At 40.7% G+C, this 26,527-nt stretch overlaps 1 protein-coding gene across 3 annotated transcripts in view; it reads left to right on the top strand.

Moving 5' to 3' along the window:
• fars2 (phenylalanyl-tRNA synthetase 2, mitochondrial) overlaps positions 1 to 26,527 on the top strand; it is a 133,600-nt gene that overhangs the window by 25,714 nt on the left and 81,359 nt on the right. For all 3 annotated transcript variants that reach the window (XM_053233991.1, XM_053233985.1, XM_034304280.2), the window contains 3 exons: positions 8,177 to 8,827; positions 10,747 to 10,909; positions 11,018 to 11,149. In XM_053233991.1, coding sequence (XP_053089966.1) covers positions 8,192 to 8,827; positions 10,747 to 10,909; positions 11,018 to 11,149 — 931 coding nt within the window. In that variant the 5' untranslated portion in view covers positions 8,177 to 8,191. The remainder of the gene's footprint in view (positions 1 to 8,176; positions 8,828 to 10,746; positions 10,910 to 11,017; positions 11,150 to 26,527) is intronic.

Here is a 26,527-nt window from a genome sequence, read left to right on the forward strand (position 1 = left end):
GGACGTGTGTATATTTCCTCACACTCCTGACCATGCGTATGCAAGAAGTGGTAGAAAAGTGTAATAGCAGGTAACCTGACTATGCGGAACTTAATTGCATAATTGAAAGAGTAATTGCAGATTAATTACAAGATTACAGTTATAACTACTGATTAATTACAAGATGCAGACAGATGACACAAACAGTTTTAGTTAATCTCTTTTCAAGGGCTTTTAGCTACGGGTAGATTTCAAAGAGAAATTGCAGACAGTTCTGGCATTTCCTGACCAACTACGGGTTGAATAATGACACGTCTTACCTTCATTCTTATCGTTTGCATACATATATGCTATATATATATAAAAGTTCTGGTAAAAGTTCCAAATAAACCATTTTTTTTTGGCTCTACTTCATGCAATTGTATCTTTACTTCAGTGCCGGTGAAGTTCATCGTCTTAGACCTTCTGGCATGTTCCATATCATCGATGAGCTGCAGGCTACTCTGCTTTTAAAAGGGAAGATGTTTACCATATATGGCAATTTGAGGGCGGTTCTTTATGCAAATGAGTGTGGCTGTGCAAGAGCACATCAATTTAGAATGTGTGGGATTTATCAATGGCTATTGCTCGTGTTTTAAATACTAATTTTCTTGTGTGTGCAGGCAGCTCTCGGGCACAAATGTGCTACTTGTTTTACGCGCACTTTGATAAATGAGACACTTGGTCTTTTGTTGCTTCTGCAATCCTTCTACATGCCTAAAAATTACAGAATGGAAGGAAATTGTAGTGATAGAAAAGTCATGTCTTTTCACAGGATATTTACATTTTATTGCTTAGCAACTGCATTTTCATATCTTTTTCTCATATCTCCCAGTGTATTAAAATGTTATTATTTTGAACAAATCTGTCAGTCATGAGGATTGTCTGTCATGTTTGGTTTTTCACTGTAAGTGTCAATAACAGCGTTCACTGCTGCTGCTCGTACTAAACATGTGATTCAGTCCTGAACAGTTTTAATGAATGTTGTTTTTATGATGCATAGACATGGCCTTTTTTTTCTTCCTAGATGTGTGACAGCACCATGCTGTGATTGAGTGCTGCAGGTCTCCGAGCCTCAGCTTCAGTGGAGGGTTTACAGTTCCTGATTTCTCTTTTCAGCCATGAATTCTGTCCATCGTTAAAGCTTGTGTATGCATATATTAATTTCTCATATTGTGCTCGTACCTCTGGAGAGGATTGACGAGTCCTGTTTCTCACTCTCATAGTTTACACTTTACTGCAAAATCTTTGACTCTGTCACAGTTCCACTGACTGCATTATGAGTGTTTGTAACATTCCTAAGTACTAACACATGCCTGTCTCTCTCTCTCTCTCTCTCTCTCTCTCTCTGTCTCTCTCTCTCTGTGTCTGTCTGTCTATCTTTTTCTGTCTCGCTGTATACATATCTGTTTGTCTCTCTTTCTCTCTCTCTCTCTCTCTCTCTCTCTCTCTCTCTCTCTCTGTCTGTCTGTCTATCTATCTATCAAGCTGGCTCGCTAGCTAGCTAACCGTCTATCTATCTATCTTAGACTCTCTTTCTCTCTCTCTCTCTCTCGGGTGAAGTCAAGTTATTGTGTTATCCTTAGATTTCCCTATCAGTGAGTTTTAGTTAAATATATTTTCTGATGGTTCTGCAGTGTATCACAGTGCTGTGGTGATATCATTTCAGCTTCAAAGCGGTGTGTCAACCTGCAGAAAAGAGCGTGAGAGAGAGAGAGAAAGATGGGGAGATTGAGAGAGGGGGAGGACAGCACTAGGCTGTTTCACATGAATACACAGCACCATTGAGAGCAGCTTCAGACGATCCTCAGTTCTGTCACGGCTCCCACACATCTTCAGATCTGCAGGGAGAAATCCTCAGCGTGATACTAATACTGCATGTGTGTATCCTCTCTCTGCTTTAAAGTTCGACTTTGCTAGTTTAAATTCTTCTTAGGGCTCATGGGGATGACAAAGGTAAAAATAGAAGTTTCTGCCATATCCATGCTGAGCTCCGCCAGGTGGACTATAACCTTTGACCTTTCAGGGCTCTGTGCACAGCGGGGCCGTCTCTATTAACTTCTGGGAACAGTCACAGACATTAATGTAACTGGAGCAGTGTTTCTGCTGTCCATAAAAAAGCAGATAATTGTAGGCTACAGCGCGAAGACATTTGTACACGGTATTGCTGCTTTAAGCAAAAGCTGCCTGACATTTTCTCTCCAAATTGATTGGTAAAGAAGCAGGTTTTTCTTGCTGTAGCTGTAGTAATTGAGCCGCTTAGATATCGACCTCTGTCTTATGTGTTGTACGTAACTGAGAAATTGCTCCACAGTGTGGTAACAGACCTGGATAAGCAGCCGTATTAGGATCCAAGTTAACTTTGAGGTGATGGATCTGCTGCAACTTGCGTGTATCTGAGGACTGAGAGGAAAAAAATGACATTGATGTGAGGAGCACTGCTGTGCTAAAAGGCTTCCTGACATGTTCACATCTCTCTGCGCCTATGATCAAGGCCAAACTTTCGACTAGTACATATGTATAAAATGAGCTACCTTCATGCAATTCAAGATCAGGGACAACATTTTTGTAGATGAGTGTCTGTTTGATCAGAATGCAGCTAATCCAAAAGTACTCTTCTGGTAATATACGCTTCCTGGGAAAAAGTTCTTCACATCCCCCAGCAGCAGTGCATTATTGTCAATATGTTGCACACCTGGATGTATGTAACTTGCCACCTGAGATGTGCAATGTGCAAATGCGCAAAATAATAGGTCTGTTTATCAAATTGTAGTATTTAAGGAGGTACAAATTCTTAAAATGTGTTCATGTGGTTGACCTGGCGGCTCACATCATTGATTCAGGAACTGTGAGTGCGCAGCATGGAAGCTCATGTCCGTCAGCAGAGCTCTTCTTATATGTAGCTCAATAACCATGCCTCGGTGCAAGCATTTTATTAAAATACCTGTAGGTTGAAGTGGGATTTTAAAACTCAGGCCTGTATACACCTCCACATTTCATACAAAACGATAATATTTCATTTTTTAAACTTTCAAAAAGAGACATTTCCCAACATAGCCTTACATAGTGAACTGCAGAATTGCCTTCAGCTAGTGTGAAACAATTTCAGACCAGCAAAGGACATTTAGTCTGCCTTGCTGTGTTTTCTACTTCCCCGACTAGTCGACATCTCAACAGCGGCGACTAGTGAATGTATTAGTCATAATGTATTAGTAATGATGTATAATCATTTTATTTCATTTCTTTGTCCTGGGACAAAATATTTCTACTTTCTGAAGTCTTTTTCCTGTTCCAGAAACATGTCTGGATGTCATACAAATTCACTGTCAATTAGAAAATGTCACCAGACCTGTGGCACCACAAGTCAGAAAAACCTGTGCAACGTTCCCATTTACCTGCATTGAAAGCTGGCTGCACATTTTGGTACTCATTTTTGTGGTATGTTCCCATCAGATCACCCAGTGAAACAGATTTCATTTGCATTTGAATAATGCACTCCAAAGGGGAAAAGGCAGATTCAGTTCAGTGAATCTGCAGTGCATCCAGACATTTCTCTCCTGGTATTTAGATGGGAAGACCAAGAAGCACTTCCCAGTTAGTATAAATAAATATTACAAACTCAGAAACCACTTAGCAAAGTTTATTTTCATGTATTTCATGGCACATTGATGCAGAAGGTAGCATTGGTGTCTCTCAGCTCCAAGGTCCGGGGGTTCATTCCTGTGCTCTGATTACTGTCTGTGCATATTCTGGCCTGTTCTTCCTGTGTTCACGTGAGATTCCTCTGGATACTCAAACTTCCTCCCACCTCCCAAAAAACATGATTGTATGTCAGTTGGCTACTCTATAATGTGCCCTGTGAATGAATGAGCATGAGGTGCTTTTCAATGGACAGGTGTCCTGGTACTCCTGGGATTCACTCAAAAAAGAGTACTTGAAGGGTTATTTAAGTGTCCATTGGAAAAATAAGCGTTCTTCGCCTCCAATAAGTGATCTACTTGGAACCCTTTCTGATGGGGAAAAAATACTGTTGTCCAGAGTGAAAACCCAAGAGGTCTTAAGCGTCTGGATACTCCATAACCATGACCAGGATCAGATTGGGTTTTTTTTTTCCAGGTAAACTAAACTGCATAGCTTCAATAATTATTCTGGCTCAATCTTCAGCCATGTCTTAAGTGCATAACTGATAAATTGCAACCCTCCTGAGTGAGAACCTGAACTGTCCATGGTGGTGTGTTTGGTCAGCCCATGGGTAGAGAGTTGTAGTAAGGAGGAATGTAGAATTCAAATAAAAATGGTGTTTTCCGTTAAAGATTAGTCTGGGAGATTAAGGTATGACCCACATATAGTGTGATCTGACTTGTTTGTATAGTAGACTTAACATTTGTACAGACCAGTCAAGGGGCTAATTTAATTTTTGACAGGTCACAAACTGTGTGCCATGCTGGCAAAACAGAAAGGCCTGAGCACACATTAGAGCATGCATTGCCATGTTCGATGAGCTGCAGTATAACTGGAATGAATTGGCAGTAATGATTGAACGCAAGGATGAGCTAGCCTTGCTAGCACCCCTCTTTTTTTCCATTTGCACTCAGTTGACACTTTATGAGGTAGACCTATCATATAACTCATGGACTAACTGTAAGACATCTGTTGCTGTGGACAGTGTGACCCAACATTGAAAGTGGACCACTACAGGATCACCACTGACCAGATATTATTTGGGTCCTGAGTCATTCTCAGCACAGCAGTGACACTGACAGGGTGGTGTATGTGTTGCTGATAGAAGTGTACCCCTAGCAGTGTTCCTAGGGGAATATCTGATGGGTTGAAAAAATGGTCCACAAGCTAAAAATGACTTATAGTCTCTAACTGTACACCAACAAGGTGGACTAACTGGGCAAGTGTGCCTAAGAAAGTGGTGATGATAAACTTGTACCTCGAACTCCACACACTATTATGTCAGTGTCACTGCTGTGCTGAAAAAGAACCACCACTCAAGTCATATATTCTCAGCAATGCTCATATGGAGTAAATAGGTACTAACAGGTTGTTATGCTATGGGGATGTTTTGCTGACATGATTTGTGTCCACTTGTCCTCTTAGAGGTAAGTGTTATTGCGATACAAAGTCAATAAAAAATTGTTCTTCTGATTGGTCACATACTTTTATGCTATGAAGAAACATTTCTCTCCTGACGGGAGTGGTTTTCTTCCTGGATGACGCCACACCATCCACAGGGCACAAGGGCTCACTGAATGGTTTGATGAGGATACAAATGATGTAAATCATATGTTATGACCTTCACATCAACCCAACTGAACACCTATTGGAGATTTTGGAGTGAAATATTAGACAGCGTTCTCTACCACCATCATCTAAACACTAACTGAGGGAATCTTTTGGAAGAATGGAGTGCATTGCTCCAGTACACTTCCAGAGACTTGTAGAATTGATGCCAACATGCCTTTGAAGCTGTTCTGGTGGCTCACGGTGGCCCAAAACCTTACTAAGACACTTCATGTTGATTTTTCTTTTAATTTGTCTGCATATGATAGCTGAACCAGATAACCTGTCGACTTGGACACAAACACACACCAGTATGCTTGTTTTATATTTGTAGTTTTCTCTGACAGGCTTCATCTTGGTGTCTGTGCCGAGATGTGACGTGACATAAGGAGAGCGAAGAAGCAGTGTATTTTCCTCATATTACTGCAAGAGAGCAGAGGCTGAGCAGCCCTTCCCTCACTCATAAACCCTGCAGAGTGAGTGTGATGTATGTGTCTGTGACAGATAGAGAGCCTGAAATTCTTATGTGTGCATGTATATCGCTCTGAGTATTCCGCGTTAAGCATATGTAAGCATCTCCCCTGTGATCGTACGTCCTTTGCATAAGAGAGCAGAGCACCTCAGCCTGTTTAATTTGATTTGCAGCATGGCAGCATTGGTGGGGCTGTAAAATAAAGAAAGAAAGGAAGAAGAAGAAGTGGCTCACCGCTCAGAGGATCCTGGCCGTAACCCACTGTGCTGCAATGCCACTGCAATGCAACACTCTTTTGCCTTTGTGTCTCACCCTTTTCACATCACTCTTTGCTGTCATGGTGTGTGTGTGTGTCAGTGTACATTGTAAAGTTTGCCTATGGTTTCATGTTGTGTATTCGAGAAAGGTTTTAAGTGACAGATGTGAGTCTGCCATGTCTTTCTGTCCCATAAAATATTATTGAGAGGGTAATGTGGCTATGCTGTTAACTGTGTCTCAGTTGTCTGTTCTGCTTGGGTAAAAGCTGCTGCCTTACAAACTCTGAGATTAAAAAACAAGTGAAGAGAAATAAGCTACCAGAATGAAAGAGATGATGACACAAACAGGATTACCTGTACGTGATATGACCCAAAGAATGAACTGAGTGAGACAGGCAGAGAAACTAACAGCGAGTGTGGAGGAGCACATCACTGATTTGATAAAACTTTTTTTACTTTTATATCTCCAGTCCAGATTGATTTACACTCCCCTTCACCTGTATATGAAGTTTGATGGATATTAAATCTCTCTCTATAATGTGTAATTTGTGCCTGCCGGCAAAGACAACCATTTCAGCAAGTGTTTCTCCATTTCTCTGTTCTGAGTGTATGGAATTGCTCTCCTGGTGGGCATCCATTAGCCCTCTCACAGCTTCATTTACCCCGCCTCCACCTTTAGATCAGAACGCAGGCGTTTGATGAGTCAGGCACCTTCTGAAGTTCCAGCCTGGAGGAACTAGTTTGGCTTGAAACATGCTCGTCATGCCTTTACTTAGCATGCAGCGGAAAGTCACAGGAAATTGTTGGGAAGGTGGGAATACAGGAACTACCCAAGGTGTAGTAGGAGGTGGAGGCGGCTTTTAAGGCACCTTCACTAAAAAGGTTATTCTTTGGTAAAATGATTAGTAGGGGCCAACCAGGACTGGATTTGCGCAGGAAACATGGGAATATGTGGAACCTTTTTAATCAGTTGATCATGGACTTCAATCGACTGTCAGGTGTTATCTGGAATACAAACCTGCAGCCACACTGGGTTTTGCAGATAAGATAAACTCTTGCATTAATTTTTTGGATTCATAATTGTTTCACAGTTCCTAATGCTCAAGAGATTTGCTCCAAATATCTGCAACAGGTTCCCAAACTTTTAAGCAAGTGACCCCAAACAGACATGATGAATTTTCTGTGTTCCCAAGCCTTGAACTTTTAAGCACAATTGTTCATTCTAGATTTATAATTCAAGACTTATAAATCCATATTCACTCAGTGTTTCAGCATATTTTTGTGTTTGTTTTCTTCTGTTGTTCTACTGAGTCAGAGTCACTGAGTGTTGTCTAGGAACTAGCGGAGGTGGATGTCCATTTTTGTTGCTGAACTCCTACGCCAGTGCAGCATGTCAAGATAGCGAAAAAGACTAAAATAGTGCATACACTCTTAATTTAAATGTGGTTTGATTGAATTTGACTCCCAGTAACACACAAAATGCATCTTCATAGTCAGAGAGATGTAATTTGTAAAATAAATGAATAAATAAAAAAACAGAGTTTCTCTCATGATCCTATTTATTTATCAACTGATGGGGTTTGAGAACTATGGAAGCATTTCCTGGCTTTTACTCAAGTTCAAATGCCAGTGAAATTATTCACAAGCGCAAGTGTATTTCTTGCGTGAGTGTTTGTTTATTATACATCTTTTTAAAAAGATTGATGTTAATAGTTGATTGCTAAAGTTCAATTTTCCTGAGTAAGAGATAATGCTGCTTTTAAATAAAACTTATAACTTGTAAATGAACTGGAACTGGTTCGATTTACTGTTTAATAAACCCAGTGCTGCTGTTTAATCCTTTTATTATTTACTGTAATATTTATTCCATCTATTATTTAATATTATATGTTTAATTCAATACGTAAACACACACCAGACATATTGTGCTTACTCCAAAGCAAACTTGAATAATAAAGCAAGTCTGTGAGTAAACAAATTTTGTTCTAATCATCTTTACATATTTTGCTCAGACATGTATTACAATTTTTAAAATATTACTCTGCAATATGCTGCTGTGTTCTTTCCCATATGTCTCAAAACACAAATTTATAAAAGTTACATATAAAAGTTGAAATTGAACTCCTATTTTCCTTTACAGGTTCATTCCCCAGCCATGAGGCCTTACTGTAGAAGTATTCACAAATCACTGTCCCTCCTTAAACTCCTAGAACCCATTGCCCGCCAATGGCCAATCACCTTCCTCAGGTCCAGTACCTCTGCAGTATCTCAGAAACACTGCCTCTCTACACACATCTCCTCCCACCAGCCGCAAATCAGCCAAGAATCGGTGGAAATTCTCGGCCACGTCTACCCGAGAGATGGTATGACCAACGTGACTGCTAAAATCCTGTCCATGGTGGGCAGAGAGCTTCACAACCAGATGCATCATCCACTGTGGATCATTAAAGAACGGATAAAAGAGCATTTTTACCGTTCCTACACAAGCCGAACAGGCACGCCGATCTTCTCCGTCCATGATAACCTCAGCCCAGTGGTGACAGTGGAGCAGAACTTCGACAGCCTGCTCATCCCTAAAGACCACCCGAGCCGAAAAAAGGGTGACAACTACTACCTGAACCAGACACACATGCTGCGGGCACACACCTCCGCCCACCAGAGGGAGCTGGTACGCGCCGGGCTTGATCGCTTCCTGGTAGCTGGGGACGTCTACAGGAGGGACGAGATCGACGCAAGCCACTATCCTGTCTTCCATCAGATGGAAGGAGTGCGACTTTTTACCAACCATGAGGTCAGGCCATGGCATCTGATTTCCAGGATTCCTTAGGTGTAATTGAGGAAAACGTACAATTTGTTATTTATCTGCATTTGGTCTTCACTCAGTCATCATATTAAATATGTAGAACATGTTAGATTAAAATATTTATGCTACAGCATTGTTGAATTCTTGATTCTGATCTGGACAGTAGTTGCAGTTATCATTTGTATAGTAACAACTTGCATCATGTTAATGACAGATGCTTCATGATAAAGGATTAAAAAAAGTTTGTAATCATTGATATGGTGAAGTATTCTGTGAAATGTTTATTTAACGTGTTTGGAAGGAGTCTCCAGTATCAGCGCTTTTAACCGTCAGAGGTAAAGCTGTGACTTTATGTTTTCCAGCACAGGAAAGTTCTCAGAATGGATGAGTTTTGGATATATTTTCTTGTTAACATTATAAGCTGACTTTTTTTCAGACATTGTACAACATAACCATAACCTGTAAATAGATAAAAACATGTACAACATATTCTTTAGTTTAAAAAAAAAAAAAAAAGGGACAGGGTCATTGATTATTTTACTATAATAGGACATGTTATGTTTTATTCCTTAAAAATAAGTACATTACTTTATTACTGAAATGTGAAATCATAAACACAGCTTTTGTAAAAATATTGGTTTATTAGAAAGTTTCTGCTCAAAGATTTACACCTCTTGATTAGGTTCCCAGTTTCACTACATCTTTGTAACTGTGCACAGTGGCAAAAACTAACTTTAATTCTTGAAATCAGCATTTGAAATGAGGTGGTAGAATATAATTGGGACTCATAAGTAGGGTCTGAATACAAATAGCATATTATTATTATTATCTTATTTGTGTTTTGCCATATATTAGAACAAACTGGTGGACCCGTGATATCGATTTGTTTCCTCCATTTTCTGTCCAGTTTGGTCACCTGCCAATTCCCACCCACCAGCCAGCTGGTGAAGGCTAACACGTGCTTCCTCTGAGCCACCGCATCTCTTTGAGCTGCCGCACATGCAGCGTCATATCACTCTCACACATATCACACTCAGAGGAAATCACTATCTACCCTTTTCCACATACACGAGCTCACAGACACCCATGATTGGCTAGTGGAAAGGTCAGGGTGGTGCAATGTGACCACCTGGAAGTTGATTATTTTCCAATACAAGCACATCCCGAAGTGTGTTATTTCTCTTGTACCACAAGATTTTACCAAAATGAACAATTTTACATTTATTATAGAACGACACATACTAATGATCCCTTTATAGTTATAGTTAATCTTGTGTAATGTCTGGGAAACAAGTTTCTGTTATCACTAAAAAGACTTTTGTGATACAAAACTTAAAGGAACAGCATTAACTTTGACTGTTACAAAGCAGTAACACTGGAGACTCCTTCCATAAATGTGAAATAAATGCCTCCTTTAAGAAACTTCAGCATATCAAGGATAAAACATTTTTTTCATTGTTAAATAACACATTATGCATCCCTGTGGATTAGCTGTTACTATAGAAACAATAACAATAATGCATTAGAACAGTGTGCATTGGTAGGTCAGTAGTTAAGGATATTGGATTACTAATTGGATGGTCATGAGTTCAAATCCCAGCATCACCAAGCTACCAGTGTTGGGCCCTTGAGCAAGACCCTTAACCATCCCTTGCTTAATTGTATCCTGTCTCATTTGTAAGGCACTTTGAATAAAAGCATCAGGTCAATTTAAACCATAAGCGCATTCATATAGACCTGTGATTTCCCTTGCAGCGGCAACTACAATTATAGCTACTGTTATACAAAATTAATCAACACTTTGTGACCAATCAGATTAGAGAATTCGCAGCACTGTGAATGTAATGATTATTAACAAACGATACATCATGCATCAAGTTTCAAGACTTATCTTTGATGTTGGACAGTTGTTTGCACGAGTGGAGAACGGCGAGGATCTGTCGCTCTTTGAACACAGTGGTCGACGAACACCGCAGAAGCAGGAGACTCACACTCTGGAGGCCGTGAAGCTGGTGGAGTTCAACCTGAAACACACCCTCACGCAGCTCATCAGGCACCTTTTTGGGGAAGGTAGCAGTCTCTCAGCATTCACACTTTGACTTTCTGTTTCTCTACCTAGAGCCATCTTTATCTCTGTCTCCATCTGTGTTTCTGCTTTTTTTTTCTGCTGTCCTGCAGAGCTGGAGATCCGCTGGGTGGAGTGCTACTTCCCGTTCACGCATCCCTCCTTTGAAATGGAGGTGCGTTTTCAGGGCGACTGGCTGGAGGTGCTGGGATGTGGTGTGATGGAGCAGGAGCTGCTGCACTCAGGTGCTTATTCACACCCAAAAAAGACATACATACACACACACACACACACACACACACACATTGTTAAATCTAAACCCTGCTGTCCTTACAAATCTGCCCTTTGGTTGCGTCTTTGTTTTGCTGACCTGCAGTGTGTGAATCCTCGAGGACATAACAGTGTAAAAATGAGCACTTCATGACTAGGGCTGCACAAAAAATAGTATTATTTTGAAGAAAAAGGGGAGAAACAATGTCGCAAAGCTCTGAGTGAATTTTAAAATGACCCAAAAGAACACTTGTAGGAACAACTTTGTCTTAAACAAATGTTCAGTATTATGTGCTGAATATTAAATTCCCAATTACTAAACAAACAACGACTAAATAATTGACTTAAATGAAATGGGCGAGTGATTTATAGCTGTATGCATCTTACTAAAAACTCCAGTGATGCATTAAGTATAGAGCGCATTTATCAGGTCTGATTTGCATCTACAAGTGGCTATGAGTTGCTTTTAGCTAGTGAGCTGTTATTAGTTTTAGGTCAGAGACTGCTGCTGAATCTGCATCAAGTGCATCAGCTTAGCCGTAAGGAGCATTAATGGTGACTAGAGGGAGCTTTTTAAACCCCAAATAGAGAAATAGGACATTCTGTGACCTTGTGGATTTTATAAGCTTGCACAAATAAGGACTGCAAAACCACAAGTGCTCCATTTGCGACAGTGAATTACTAGATCCTCTACCTCTCTAAGCAGTATTGATTTTAGTACATAACGCATACAGGGTCATACTAATATAAGTGAATGGTGGATAAAACAAAAAACATCCAGCGAGCAGCAGTTCTGATATGTTCACATCGAGTTCCACTTCTGTTCGCCAAGAACAGTGAGGCTACAGTGAAACTGACTCCCTGAAATTGGACAGATGAAACTTGGGAAAAGCATTGCCTAATCTTCAGCTCTCCAGGTTCAGTGAGCCTTTGCCCACAGTAGCCTCAGATTCCTGTTCTTTTCTGACAGGAGTGGAACCCAATGGGATTGTTTTTTTCTGTTGTAGCCCATCCACCTTGAGGTTTGATGTGTAGTTCATGCTGAGACGATTTTCTGTTTATTGCCACAGTTGTAAAGAGGGGTTATTTGAGTTACTATACACTATTCTGTCAGCCTACCCTCTCAGTCTGGCCATTCCCTTCTGACCTCTCTCATCAATAAGGCGTTTCCGGCCACGGAACGTATTGGTTTTGGTTTTTGACTAGTTGCTTAAAAAGAAAGGGGTTAATCTAAAACTCAGTACCTAAAAAGCAAGTATATAATAATGTTAAATATAATCTAATTGCTATTTTAATACAACCATGAGGTGCTGGTAATATGATACATATTTTTTCAGATCTACATCTGAGTGAGTAGAATAAAATGTTCAGGAATGAAATGCTCTAATGGCTTTTGTTCTTAAAATGAAATCTGTGCTGTGGTCATAAGGAAGTGCTTGGAAACTCTTGTTCTGGACCATGGCTGCAGAAAAGCAGAGAACCTTTGCTCTATAGGCAGAGCATTCTGTAGATCCTTCCACATAACTATTAAAGATCATCAATCAGAATATCTCTAGGAAATCATCATCAATCAAAAAGGTTTTTGGGAAACCAAAAATGTTTCCTCACTCTAAGGAATGTTTTTTTTTTTTTTTTTTTTGGCCACAACAAAGTTCATTCACTCTTAAATAGTGCTTTGAAAAAAAGAGCCAAAATTCAGACCTCAAGGTCAGTGCATGAAGCCTTCCTGCCTCTGCCAGTAGATGGCGGTGTTGTGAAGCTCTGCATGCTAATACCCTCCTGCTGCAGATGGAATTATTCAGAATTAGAGCTCTCGGAGGCATCCGTTCTCACAGGGAGGGCGTGGGTGGACACGCTTAGCTGCCCAGACAAGACTCCGCTCTCTGGGGACGAGTTCAGTATGAGCATCCCTTCCCTCCCTCCTCAGTGTTCTCTCCTCCCTGCCACTTAACACACTGCTCTGTGCTCCTCACTCCTCACTGAGTCAGTCCATGTTAACCATCACATTAGTCTCCACAGGCGGCAGCTGGACAGCAGACCCAGGCCGCTGAATGCGCAGCAGCTAATCATCAATAGTGCATCCCCAAGCCACCATTACAGAGATGTGGAGCTGATAGCACGGCATTAGGAAAGTCATGTGGATGAATTAGGATGCCAGTGCTCTACGGTGTCCTCTATGGATTGTATTTTTAATGCTGCTAGGCATTCTGCTGTCAATAATTGATAGCTTTTCTATCTGAAAGCCTCAAGAGGCCTCTGTCACTTTTTTCTCCTATTTTTAGCTCTAATTTCTTCTTGTGCTCTAGAACAGGTCACTGATTACTTAAAGGAAAACTCAACCCTGAAACACATGAAATATTTTTATATTAAAATATTTATGATGTGCTAATTTGTTGGTAGGTGCTGTTTTTTCATTATTCATGTGAGAAGTTAGCAGCTGTGTGCAAAGTATTGCTAGCTCAGTTACAACAGTGTTTAATAGGAGAAAAAAAGCAACTGTGATGTTCAATGTCACATTAATGAGAAATCTAATGAAGAAGTAGTGGAGACAGCAAATGTTGGACACAAAGTCCCAGAATGCAATGCAGCTCTATGATGAAGTTGTGCTGAGAATCAGCTTGGCTAGTTAGTGCGATACAAGATGGCGAGTGTGATAGCGTCAAAGGCATATTATCATGAAAGTTGAAGCTTTGGAAGCTGAGCTGTTTGACTAGACTACACAGATGATGAGATGAGAGAGCTGGACAGACTGAAGCACTAAAGCGATGCTGCATCGCTCTCTTTAGGTAGCAAAGAAGCAAGGGATAAATCCCACTGGCACCACTATCAGCGTGCAGTCAAACAGCATTGTGGGTAATGTAGGAAACTTTTAATCAAACTGAAAAATAGAATTGTAAATGAATTCAACCCAGAATTTGGATGTCAGTGAAGATCATGTGTTAATTATAAAGATTAATGTGCATGTTGTTCAGAGCAGATTTTTCCTTTAAGCTTAGAATTGTAGGTGTCAGAATCACTGCTGTGAAAATTGAGTCCTGATTTGCGTCATCACATTTCCAGCCCTGTGTACGTCTGCATAAACTCATATTTAGTCCTGCCTCAACAACCCCACTAGAAGTCTAAGTGTGTGTATGTGTGTGTGTGTTTTGGTCCCTCCTCTGTCTGTCATGAATACAGATCAGTGTCGTGCCAGTCTCTGGTGCTGTAGCCTGTGTATGTATTCAATCAGCGCTTTAGCCCTGTGTACACACGCTGAAGTGCTTCTGCATATACACGACTGAATAAACAATGGCCTTCTGTCAGGACACAGCTGTCAACAGACCTCGTGTCCAGCACCACACTTTACTACACAACCAAGCCCACTGAGTGTATATGTGTGTAAGGGTGTGTGTAAGACCAGCGTCTTCCTCTGTCTCATATAATGTTTCTATTAAACACCTGTAACAGGCCTCTACTGCACTACTGGTAGTGAATCAGTAAAATTCAGATAATTGGCCACTCACGGCAAATACATTTTCAAGAATTAGGCAGGTTTATGATCCAGATGTGCAAGCGTACACCGCTGCTAATTCACCACACCAGCCAGGATGTGATGGTAGTTAGAATCTTTGCCGATGGGCACAGTTGTCTGAGGTAAAACAGGTGATTATATTTAATGAGTGTAATAAGATGAGCGCTTCGGGTTTGAGAGGTCACTAAATGGCAGCGACTTTGGATTTCAACAGGATAAAATATTGAATTACTTTAAAGGGCTACTGGGAGAATGTTAAATATGAAGGTGGTGCCAAATTCTGTGCCAATTCACGTAGGGTTGTTGGTGCATGTCTCAGATTTTGGTCACTTTTTTTTATTTGTGGTTTGTGACCGGAAAAAAGTCTGTAAAGTATTTTATAATTTTTAGAACTTGCTCTTTTGTTTAATACCCAGAAAAAGTTCTTTCAAATAACTTATATTTAAAATAACCTGTAACCTTTGTAAACTTCTATTTACAAATACCCTGAAGTCATCTGCTAAAGTCTGAGATCCAGTCAAACAGTTTATTTCATATACAGTATGTTACCTAAATTTAATCCCTAATTTTAAAATCGTACAATTTGTTCAAATTGATTTGAGCTTGATATATCAACCAAGTGTCAAAGAGAGCATTCAATTTAATTTGGTTTTATTTTTAATAGCTCTTCTCACAATAGACATTGACACAAAGCAGCTTTGCAGAAGTCAAGGTCAAGCTCTAGATCTCTAATCAGCAAGACAAAAGGTGTGAAAGTGGAAAAAAAAAACCCTCCCTGAGATGACAAGGAAGACATCCTCTATCTGTATAGTACTTGTATGTAGTGCTGCATATATTTAGAATGGTGCTAATTGCAATTTTCATTTCACATTGTGATCATATTGTCATTACTGCTGGTTCTGGTGTGGTGTGTATGAAACACTGTAGGCTTTAAGGGTTTATGTGTCTGTGGTCTGTGTTTCTTTTCCACCTGAAGAACCTGAACAGATATGCAGATGTGCTACGGTGCTGAGCTTCAGTTCAGCAGTGAGAAATAATGCCTGGAGATGTTTTACTAGCTTTAGTGTGTATTCTCGCTGCTGCTATCATCCTGACCCGTCCTGTATCGACTGTCGTCACACACACGCACAACACACACACACACACACACACACACACACACACCCTCGAATTCTTCTTTTGACTTTGTCAGTGTCCCAGCTCTGTGCCTTTTCACTGCAGGAGTTCTGACAGAGTCGCTCCACTACTCTCACTCACACACTCTCTCTCTCTCACACACACACACTCACACACACACTCACACACACATTGATGCACACTCTTCCCTCTCCCATTCTCATTTTCACTCCCAACTCTGTAACTCAGTCTCTCCCTCTCTCTCGCTCTCGCACACTTTCTCTGTGTCGCTTTCCCTTTCTCTCACTCCATCCCTCTCTCCCTCCCTTTTTTGCACTGCGGCAGAACAGTGTGGCTCCGTTGCCAAGGCAACTCCTCATTCGCAACCCCCTTCCCACACACTCACACACGCACACACATACACATACACCCTTCACTTCAGACCAGCGAGACAATAAAAAGCTGCCAGCAAGACCGAATTAAATGTGTGGCAGGAGCTCCGTGGATAGGAGGCAGCGACTGGGATGCCAGTGGGGGTACAGTGGAAAGCGAGAGAGAATATCAATGAGAGGCAGAGAGCATTAAACAGAGGGACGAGGGACATCCAGAGAGGTTGAAAGGTTATTTATTTGTCTCCAAGTGTGAGCGCCATATGTGGAGCGTGGCATAAGTGTGCCAAAGGCGGTGCGTTTGCTTTAGGGGAGGAGGGAGACTAATGAAAGGAGGGAAATTAATGAAAGCAGGGAGGGGAGGCGGTGGAGGAAAGAGGGAGACTCCTCACTGACTGCTGGTCCACTTAGTTATTCATTGGAGCGCCGCGTGTAATCCCAGCATGCATTGATTCTACAGTGGGCCCAGAATGCAGCCCTGTGGGACCTCGCTACAGCCGTATGCAGCATATGGGACCCAGTGTTAATGATGGGATGGGGCGGGGCCTAGTCACACCCTGAAGGACAAGGGGGCCTTGCAATGTGATTAAAGCCATGTTTGGAGACAATTAACGACCCTTCAAGTCACGCGCCGCGGGCCCCTGGGACGGTGGGGGAGCAGGGAGTCGCTGGTGGGAGAGTGAGGTACCAGCTGAGCTCCCGTTCTGGTTCAGGTGGCACTTTCAATCTTAATCTTAATCCTTAATACCACCTCCTGTCCCTCCCCCAGCCCTCCCTCCTTTTCCACACTGAATAAATCATGTGCCAATTGCGAGCAGCTCCTGTTAGAGCTCACACAGACATGCATGTCCACACACACACACACATACACACAGATGTCTCTGGCCTCATTACAGCACTTCTGTTGGGATGCTGAGATTTTGGCGAGCTGGCGTTTTTTTTTTTTTCTCCTAATGAGATGGCCTTACCTTCGATCTGTCTTTTCATCTATCTATCTATCTATCTATCTATCTGTCTGTTTGTCTGCCTATCTATCTATCTATCTATCTATCTCTGTATGCCTAGGTGTCTGTCTATCTGTCCATCTATCTGTCCATCTGTCCGTCCATCTGTCTGTCCGTCCATCCATCCTTTCTGTCTGTCTGTCTTTCTGTCTGTCTGTCTGTCCATCCATCTAGCTGTCTATCCCCTGTATAATATAGATTATATTGTGTATAATATGTAATGTATAGTAAATGTGTAGTAAATATGTTTATGATGGAGAGAGAAGAAGGGAAGAAATATAAAAATAAAGAAAGGTTGAAGTTGTGGAAGGTAAAGGAATTAAACAATAAAGGGAAAAAGCAACAGCCGTCTTCAGTCTTGACCTCTTGTAGCGTCTCCTCCCATTTTTTCCCCCTTCCCACCTCCAGTCTGCCCTGGACATGCTCCCAGTGTTCCCAGTGGAAGCAATCACTGCTGGGAGACGAGTCTTCACACAGCTGCTCCCTGGCCTACTCCCTCCCTCCTGCTCCCCCTGTCCCATTCCCTCTGACACACACACACACACACACACACACACACACACACACACACACACACACATACACACCCCAACCAGTACATATCAGTGTTCCTGCACTGTTCGCACTCTTAAATATACCCTCTGTGTACATAGTAGCATTTGAAATTCTTGCGCAATGTTTCAGTCTCTGTCTCACACTCCCATTCAGATTCTTTGTCTCATTGGTCCTCCCTCCCACCTTCTACCCATTTCCACACACACACACACACACACACACACACACGCGCGCGCAACAGCCTCCTCCACCTCATTGTCCCTCGGGTTTGCAGGTCCAGAGCCAATATTTGTTTGTGCAGCGTTCCATTTCAGCTGATTTGGAAGGGTGGGGGCAAATAGAGCTAGACATTAGAGCAGAGAGTCTCTGAGAGGACGAAAGAGAAAGGGAAGAAATGGAGAACGAGTGAATGGCTGCGTATATGTAGCGCTTCGTCTCTCTCTTTGCACTGTGTAATGTATTGTAATGGGGCTGGCCTAGTTTTAAGCCTTGGGCGATGCAGCACTGCCTCCAGCTTGCAGTGTGGAATGACTGAGGAGAACATTACATCATATTCAGACAGGAATCTGTGCTCACCAGCCATGTGTGCCAGGTGTGTGTGTGTTCGTGTGTGTGAATGAGAGTGTGACTGTACTATGTGTGTGCAACAGTGTATGAATTCACATATGTTGTTAGACAAAGAAAAAAGCAGGTATCAGATACCAGATGTTCCATTTTGGGAAAGTGTATATTTTTGTCCTTATGTAATTTCTTTTGCTTTACTTGCACAGTTAAAATGAACAGACCCAGTAGCACCTTATGCAAAAAAAACAGCACGTAATAGATAATGCTACAGGACAATGGTGGGTAAAGCAACAGGACAAATGTAACACAGAGTTTCAGACTAATATATTATGGTATCAGAATTCTAGGAACTTTATGAAGTATTAAAATGAATTTGTTATGAAGATGGGGAGGGATGGAGGTCGAGCAAGTAGCGTAGTCACGTCACAATTTCAGGGTTCCTGGTTTCCTCCCAAAAACTTGCCGGTAGAAGTGTATTGGTGTCTTTAGGTTGTCACTAGGTGTGAATGAGTGTGTGAACATGTGTGTTTGGTGCCTAGCAATTGACTGGCATGTATTCGTGCATTCCTCTCTCACACTCATTCACACTCATTCCTAGACGTTGGAAACGTCTTCAGGGCTTTGCGCTTTCTGGTTTCTTAGTAACATGATAAGCTGTATTTTTTTTTTCTTACTAACTTCACTAGAGATGATGGTGAGGGAACGACTTGTTTTATGGACATTCCATAACATTACATGTAACTGAAAACAAATAAAATGTCTGTAGTTCTTTAATCAATATTAAAATTGTAGTTCTTGGCAAATTGCTATGGTATAAGATGAATAAAACACTTAGGGGTGATTAATCAACAATGGCATAGTGATGTTTTTTTTCTATAACAGCATGCCCTGTTGTGTTTTGCTTCTTACATAGTAAAAAAAAAAAAAAAAGCTGATTGCATTGGACAAAGTAACATGTTATCAAGTTACTGTATATCTTAAAAAAATAATACAAATATTCATTTGGTCAGTGTCTGAGAAAATCCCGGAAGGAGTTTTTTTTGTTTGTTTTTTTTTTTTTTTGACAGGAGAAATATTGCAATTATATGCAGAATCTCTCCAAACAAACCAATAAGACAAAACAGCAGGAAAATCAGGACAATGGTAGAGCGGGATAGCTGCATTGAGGAGAAGCAAACGAGGTGGTACACTGATGCTGGAAGATTGATATATGATATTATATTGTTTGTTATACTGTACTACGTGTATGCGTACAATTACACTGCATTATTAAGCTGTTGTATTATTATTGCAAAGTTTGATCAAGAATAGATCATTTGTTCACTTTTTGTGTTAAACTTTACAAAGAAAGACTATTTCTATCCCCTCTCCTCCGCTGACAGCTCGGAAACGTACATAAAGTCCAATGTTGCGTGTCCCAGGATTGAGACGTCATGTGTGTGTGTGTGTGTGTGTGTGTGTGTATATATATATATATATATATATATATATATATATATATATATACCACTATAAAACCACTATATAACTATATATATAACTACATACAGTGTAGTCTCCTTTACCTCCTATAAAATTGCATCATATTTTGGGGGTTGTGGAAATGGGGTGATGATTGGCTCACTGTGGAGAAAGTGGAAACCACCAGCCCCTGCTCTCCCATAGTTCCTCTCTTGGAGATAAGAACTTTCTTGGTTTAATTTTGGAAAATAACACAATGTCTGTATTTGAGAGGAAGCAAAGGGCCATTTCTTTTAGTTCCCTTTGATTAGTTGATTTCTTTCTGCTCTGTTGTCTTTAAATGTTAACTGTGGAGATTAATCAGACTGTGGAGATGAGCTGAGACATTAATCAGTTGTCTGTACATTCTGTCTCTTTTGTTTTTGTCATGTTTATTAGTAGTTGATGGAAAAGTCAGGGGAGACGAACAAAAGGAAACATGCATACAGTTTGCATGGCGTTCGTAATGGAAACGTAAAAACACCACTTATTTCCATAAAGCAAGCAAGTGACTGAAACACATTTTCCAAATTCAGTATTTTTATTGCAAAAGCCAATTTAATTGAAACAAGATTCCAGCAGGAAATTTTTGCAAGCCTTTTTAAAAGCACATTTGCTCTATATCATTTGCATAATGCACATAAAGTAGAAAAATGAGCTCTATGTATCTAAGGCTTTTATAACCTACACAGCAAGCGTTATTTAAGAAGTTTTCACTGCAGACCTGCTATAAGACACTACCTGAAGCTAGTTACGCTGAGTAAGAGTAAAATGTAAATGCGTGTGCTGCATGCTTGAGCGGTTTGTGTATGTGTGCGTATGTATGCTTGTGTACATGTGTTTGTTTATGAGCACTGGGATCCAGCACTGGCTGACTCAGCTGTCGAAGGGGCTGGGGCACGTGTGATGAACAGGACCTGCTAGCAGCTGGCACGCTGCCCCACTCTAGGCTGTGGCCATCATCAGGCTAGTAAGACAACTGAGCATAAGGCTGCACGGAGGGCAAGATGAGGGGAATAAAACACCGTGTAACCGCCAAGAGGAACTCTCAGCAAAAATTGAGAGCAGTTTGTCAGCAGAGTGCTGGTGAGGTAAAGAAATGCAGACGCTTTTACTAGCCAGTCAGGTCACTCGTAAATACCTCCTGGCGGCAGTGAGACTGAAGAAAAGATTCATCAGTGGATTATGACGTTCACTGAAGTTCTTTTGGTGGTGTAATGCTGTAGTGCTGAAAATGTGGCGTCTTTTTTGATATTCTAATATCTTAGTGTTGATTTAATATCGTATTTAGTCTAATGTAACAGTGTTTTCATATGGATATAAACAGCTTTCTATCATAGCCAGCATTAACTTTTTCAGCAATTTGTGCTACAGTAGCTCTTCTGTGGGATTGGACCAGACGGGCTAGCCTTCACTCCCCACGTGCATCAGTGAGCCTTGGGTGCCCATGACCCAGTCGCCGGTTCACCGATTGTCCTTCCTTGGATCACTTTCGGTAGGTACTAACCACTGCATACCAGGAACACCCCACAAGACCAGCCATTTTGGAGATGCTCTAACCCAGTCATCTAGCCATCACAATTTGGACCTTGTCAAAGTCACTCTAATCCATACGCTTGTGCATTTTTCCTGCTCAAAAAACACATCAACTTCGAGAACCGTTCACTTGCTGCCTAATATATCCCACCCCTTGACAGGTGCCATTGTCACGAGATAATCAGTGTTATTCACTTCACCTGTCAGTGGTTTTAATTTTATGGCTGATCAGTGTACACTACAAGTGAGGACCAGTGAAGGCTGGGAATGGAAATAAATTATGTTTCAGGTTTATTAATCAAACTGGTCGATTAGCTTTTGGTTTCAATTTTTGCAGGTACGCCAACGTCATACACTGTCGTGTCTGTTATCCTTTCATGCGGTTAGGGATATGGCTAAACTCAGGATCTTATTCAGGCTGTATTTATGGAGCTATACTTTTTGTTACTGTAGCTCACGCGAGCCACATGTGATGCATTCTCCTCACTTTTTTTATTCACACCCAACAGTTTGGTGAGTTTGCGTTAAAATGTGAATGTTTTTTAAGCCAAGTGAGGTATAGAAAACTTGTGCTGCATTTGACTTGCCTTGTAAGTGGTAATTAGCAGGTTGGAATGACATTATTTATTACCTTGGTGAAGTTGACATACAAAGTGGGGAAAAAAAACATGGATGCGTCCTAGGTCTTTTTTTTTGGCAACATGCTAACAAGCTAACTGAGATGTGTTTTTACCTCCTCAAACAGGGAACTGCATATGTTTTAGATTTAACAAGTGAATGTCTATGTTGATATATTTAAAGCAAATATTGTGAATACAGCTCATATAGCTCATTTAAAGGTAAGAAGGGCTACTTTGCTTCCTTCTGATGCGGTGTGTAGCCATGTTGATTTGAAGTTACTCCAGAAACAAGAAGGAAACTTGTAGTTGAGAAGACTACCCCAAGTTGATGGGTAGGAATTTCAAACTGATGGGGTGTTACCTCTGGCTTTTTCTGGTTGGAGGCTGGGCATTACAAGTTATGACCTTGAGTTGAATGTAGCAGTATTTTTGAAAATCAGTATTGCACAAGCCTACAGGATACCTTGTGTGCAGGTGCTCCTGCATGAAGAAATACCATGCATGTTTAGAATAGTTACTAATACTTATTCAATTCAATTAAATTTTATTTGTATAGCGCTTTTAACAATGGACATTGTCACAAAGCAGCTTTACAGAATTAAATACTTTAAAATTAAATTAAATCAAAATACATTGTAAATGTGTGAATTTATCCCTAATGAGCAAGCCAGCGGTGACTGTGGCAAGGGAAAAACTCATCTGGGTGATAATGGATAGTTTTATAACTGTGGACTATATGGACAAATAGTGCAGTTGTGCAACCAGTAAATTCATTAGTTTTCACATGCAGTCCGGTTTGTTGAACCTATCCACTGTCCACTGATGGAGACCTGAGTGCAAAACTGCTCGCAGCAACCGCAGCCCCAAAGCCACCACAGCAATCGCAGTCCCAAGCCATCACAGTACAACTGCCCATATGAGATCCCCAAGCCATCTCCACAGGGAGATTGCACCATCCCCAGCAATCTCAGTGACCTTCAGGCTGTCCATGTGGGGCCACCCCAACAGCAGCGAGTGATCTCCAACCGACGAGAACTCCAACCAGAAGTGGGGCATCAGGTTGGATCAGGCAGGTCTGGAGAGCAGAAGGGTCTCAGGATCACTGGTATCTCAGGAGTAGCACATGTAACTCAACAGAGAGAGAGAGAGAGACAGAGAGTGATTGTTAGGTAAACATTTGTCCCGTAATGGTTAAGGACAATGTACTTTGCGTGCACAATTCAAGCAGAGACTGCGGCAAGGCTAGCTGTGACAGCATAACTAAAAGGGAGAACCAGAAAGTAACACAGACATGAGGGTGCCCTGGGACATAAAGCGGCCAGCCACTCCACCGTCAACAAACCTGAGCGAATGCGTGAGAGTGTCCCGTTTTGCAGAAATGGCATATATACTGTATGTGTGATCGATCTGTAGTTCAGAAAACTCTCTCTGAGTGAAAACAAACCTGAGATGACTGCACTTTCCCCAAATGAACCCAAAAAAATCAATCCCGGGTACAGACTCGGACTCAAGTATTTGGACCAACTGTAAAAATTCTCTTGGTCGCTCTTAAATAAAGACATTTCAGATATGTCCCAAGATAGCTAATTAGTCTGTTTCATTAAGTCCTGACTTGTATTTGTACTGGAATAATGGCATGAATTTTTATCAATATTGACATGACTGAAAAGCACAAATCCTTTCTCAAATAAATGATGTGGACACTGAAACAAATCCCGAGTCTAACCTTTTCCCCAGTCCTGCTAAGTGATTGCTTCTTTGTCCAAGCTCAGCTAATGAAAGGAGCGGCTTAGGAAGGCTTCAGAGGCTTGGGACTTGACCTGTCACTCAGCTAATCCAGAGCTTTAGGAACTCGTTACAAAGGCGGACTCTGCAAGGAATTGAGCATTTGAGGCAGGTTTGCCAATTTGTCTTAGAAACTGCTGGCAGATAAGTAGTGTATAGCATTGTGGCCTTGTGCGTTACATTTTATTTCTATTTATCATTTGGTGAAGGCAGGAATATTTGGTAAATTGTAACCTTTTCTCAAAAACAGTGATACTGACAAACACTACTCTGAATCAAGTTTGTCCTAAACTTAATCTTACCCAGACCCATAATGCACAGAGCTCCTGATATTTTTTTGTGCACTTATCTGGCTATATGCTTCAGGTTCTTGAATGCTGTAGTCTGATTAGCTCTCTATGACTACATTTAGTGATGATTTTCATGGCTACGCCAAAATCGGCGCATGGACCTTTACCGTTAGCCACTACACCTCACTGGATCACGTCACATGACCATTTGCACCTGTGTCATGTTTTGATTAATGAGCATGAGTATTTAGTCACGTCTTGCACCTCAAGCATTGTCTAGTTTTGTCTTACGTTGTCAATAAGTGGTTATGTTCTCTAGTCCATGTATGTCTTTCTGCCCCGAGATCCTAGTTCATGTTTTTGTGTGTCTAAGTTTGTTTTCTGAAGTGTTCGTGTTTTATTAAAATACAAATCTGCGCTTGCATCCGCTGCCTCTACACAACCCTGACAATGGCAAGAACTCTCTGGTAAAGGCTAGAAATCTGTCTTGTGATATTAAGGTTTTGCTAACCTCAAAGTACACTTAGGGAGTGATAAAATTGAATCTATAAAAATATCGATTCAAACCAATGGAGCAGTGACAGGAAATTCAAAACATAAAAGCACTATCACAATAGTATAATAACAAAATGAACTATAAGCAATGAAACTGTCCAGAGATGAGAAAGAGAGTAACAAATCAGTTCATCATACCTTTATAAATAAACAAAACCACTGTAGATGATGTTGCACAGATACAGATGCTGGTGATGAATCTGACAGGGAAGTGATGATGGTGGTTGTATACCAGTTGTAAGGTGTGGATTGTGTTCATATTTTAATACAGGTATGGAACACTTATGTGAGAAAACAATGTAAGACATAATCCACACAGAATGCGATGTGACTGAGCGAAAGAATGAACATGTGATTTTTTGTGAAGTTATTAACATTGTGAAGTTATTTCTGTGTCTACACTGGTTATATACGCAACAATAAGCACAAATACATATGATGAAATGTTACAAAGGCAAAATGTTGTCAGACAGTTTTCTTATGAGAAGATAATGACTGTTTAGACTTATCTCTGTAAGGCTCTCCTTAACTATAAAAGTTACTGCTGGTAAGATTATTAGCTTACATACACTCACTAGTTAAATAGGTATGCCTGCTCATTCATGTAATTTTCCAATCAGCCAATCATGTAGCAGCAGCACAATGCATAAAATCATGCAGATACAGGTCAAGTGCTTTAGTTCATGTTCACATCAAACATCAGAATGAGAAGAAATGTGATCTCTGTGAATTTGTTTTGATAAACATTCGAAAAACTATTTATTTCAGAAAATGCTGAACTCCTGGGATTTTCACATGCAGCAGTCTCTAGAGTTTACACAGACTGATTCAAGCTGACAGGAAGGCTACAGTAACTCAAATAACCACTCTTTACAACCACGATGAGCAGAAAAGCATCATGGAATGCACAACAAACTGAACTCTGAGGTGGATTGGCTACAACAGCAGAAGTCCACATTGGATTACAATCATGAAAAACAAGAATCTGATGCTACATTGGGCACAGGTTCAGCTGAAGACTGGAAAAAGACCAGTAAACATATTATCATAAAAAAATGTGGTGCACTGACATTCATGTTCATTCAGAGCTAGGAAACTGCACCACATTAGAGTTGTGTTGTTTAAAAAAAGAACAGATTTGGATGAGTGATGGTGCGATGTCAGATGTAGACACTACCGGTGATCTCTGAAGCTTCAGATGTTTTTCTGCTTTTTTACCTCAAACCACCACATTGGAGTTGTACAGCTGAAGACTTTTGTTGGTATAGTTTTTCAGCCACAGCTTCAGTCTGAGAGAGCATTACAAAACCATTTAGGAGAAAATCAATCTTTCGACCTTGTCTCCTCCACCGCAGTGCAGTCCTAGTAACAAGTTTCCACAAGTAATAAGAAGTGCTAGGAAAGAAATCTTCATCAATAGCTTTTGTCTTTACTGTTTTTTTTTTAAAGGTTATGAACAATTTGGGAGGAATTAGTTAGAAGATAGAGTAAACATTGTGCATCCCTTGTCTTAATATGTATTGATTGGCTGATTAATAATTTAGCCCAGCTCTGGGAATGTAATTAAATCTAATTTCAGATAATAATATTCCACCTGCACTAAAATCATGTAATCCCATATATATTACTATGTATTTAGGGTGATACACTTCCATCATGTTTACTTTTCCTGTGCAGTTTTAACACATTTTTATTACTAATCCTCTCATAAAGACACCACCTCTCTCTCTCTGTCTCTCTTTCTGTCTCTCTGTTTAGCTATTACTCAATTTAACAGTCAGTACAAATCACATTACTTTGTGTATACATAACTTATTATAGCAATAACATAAAAAGGTTTGGTTGAAAATATAAACAGCTAAAAAAAAAAACCCATAAGTGTAAAAACGAGATTGCGCAGTCAATAAATACCAGAGACAGGGTAAATT

Source organism: Pangasianodon hypophthalmus, chromosome 1, assembly GCF_027358585.1.
Source record: "Pangasianodon hypophthalmus isolate fPanHyp1 chromosome 1, fPanHyp1.pri, whole genome shotgun sequence".
In the NCBI taxonomy this organism is placed as follows: Eukaryota; Metazoa; Chordata; class Actinopteri; order Siluriformes; family Pangasiidae; genus Pangasianodon; species Pangasianodon hypophthalmus.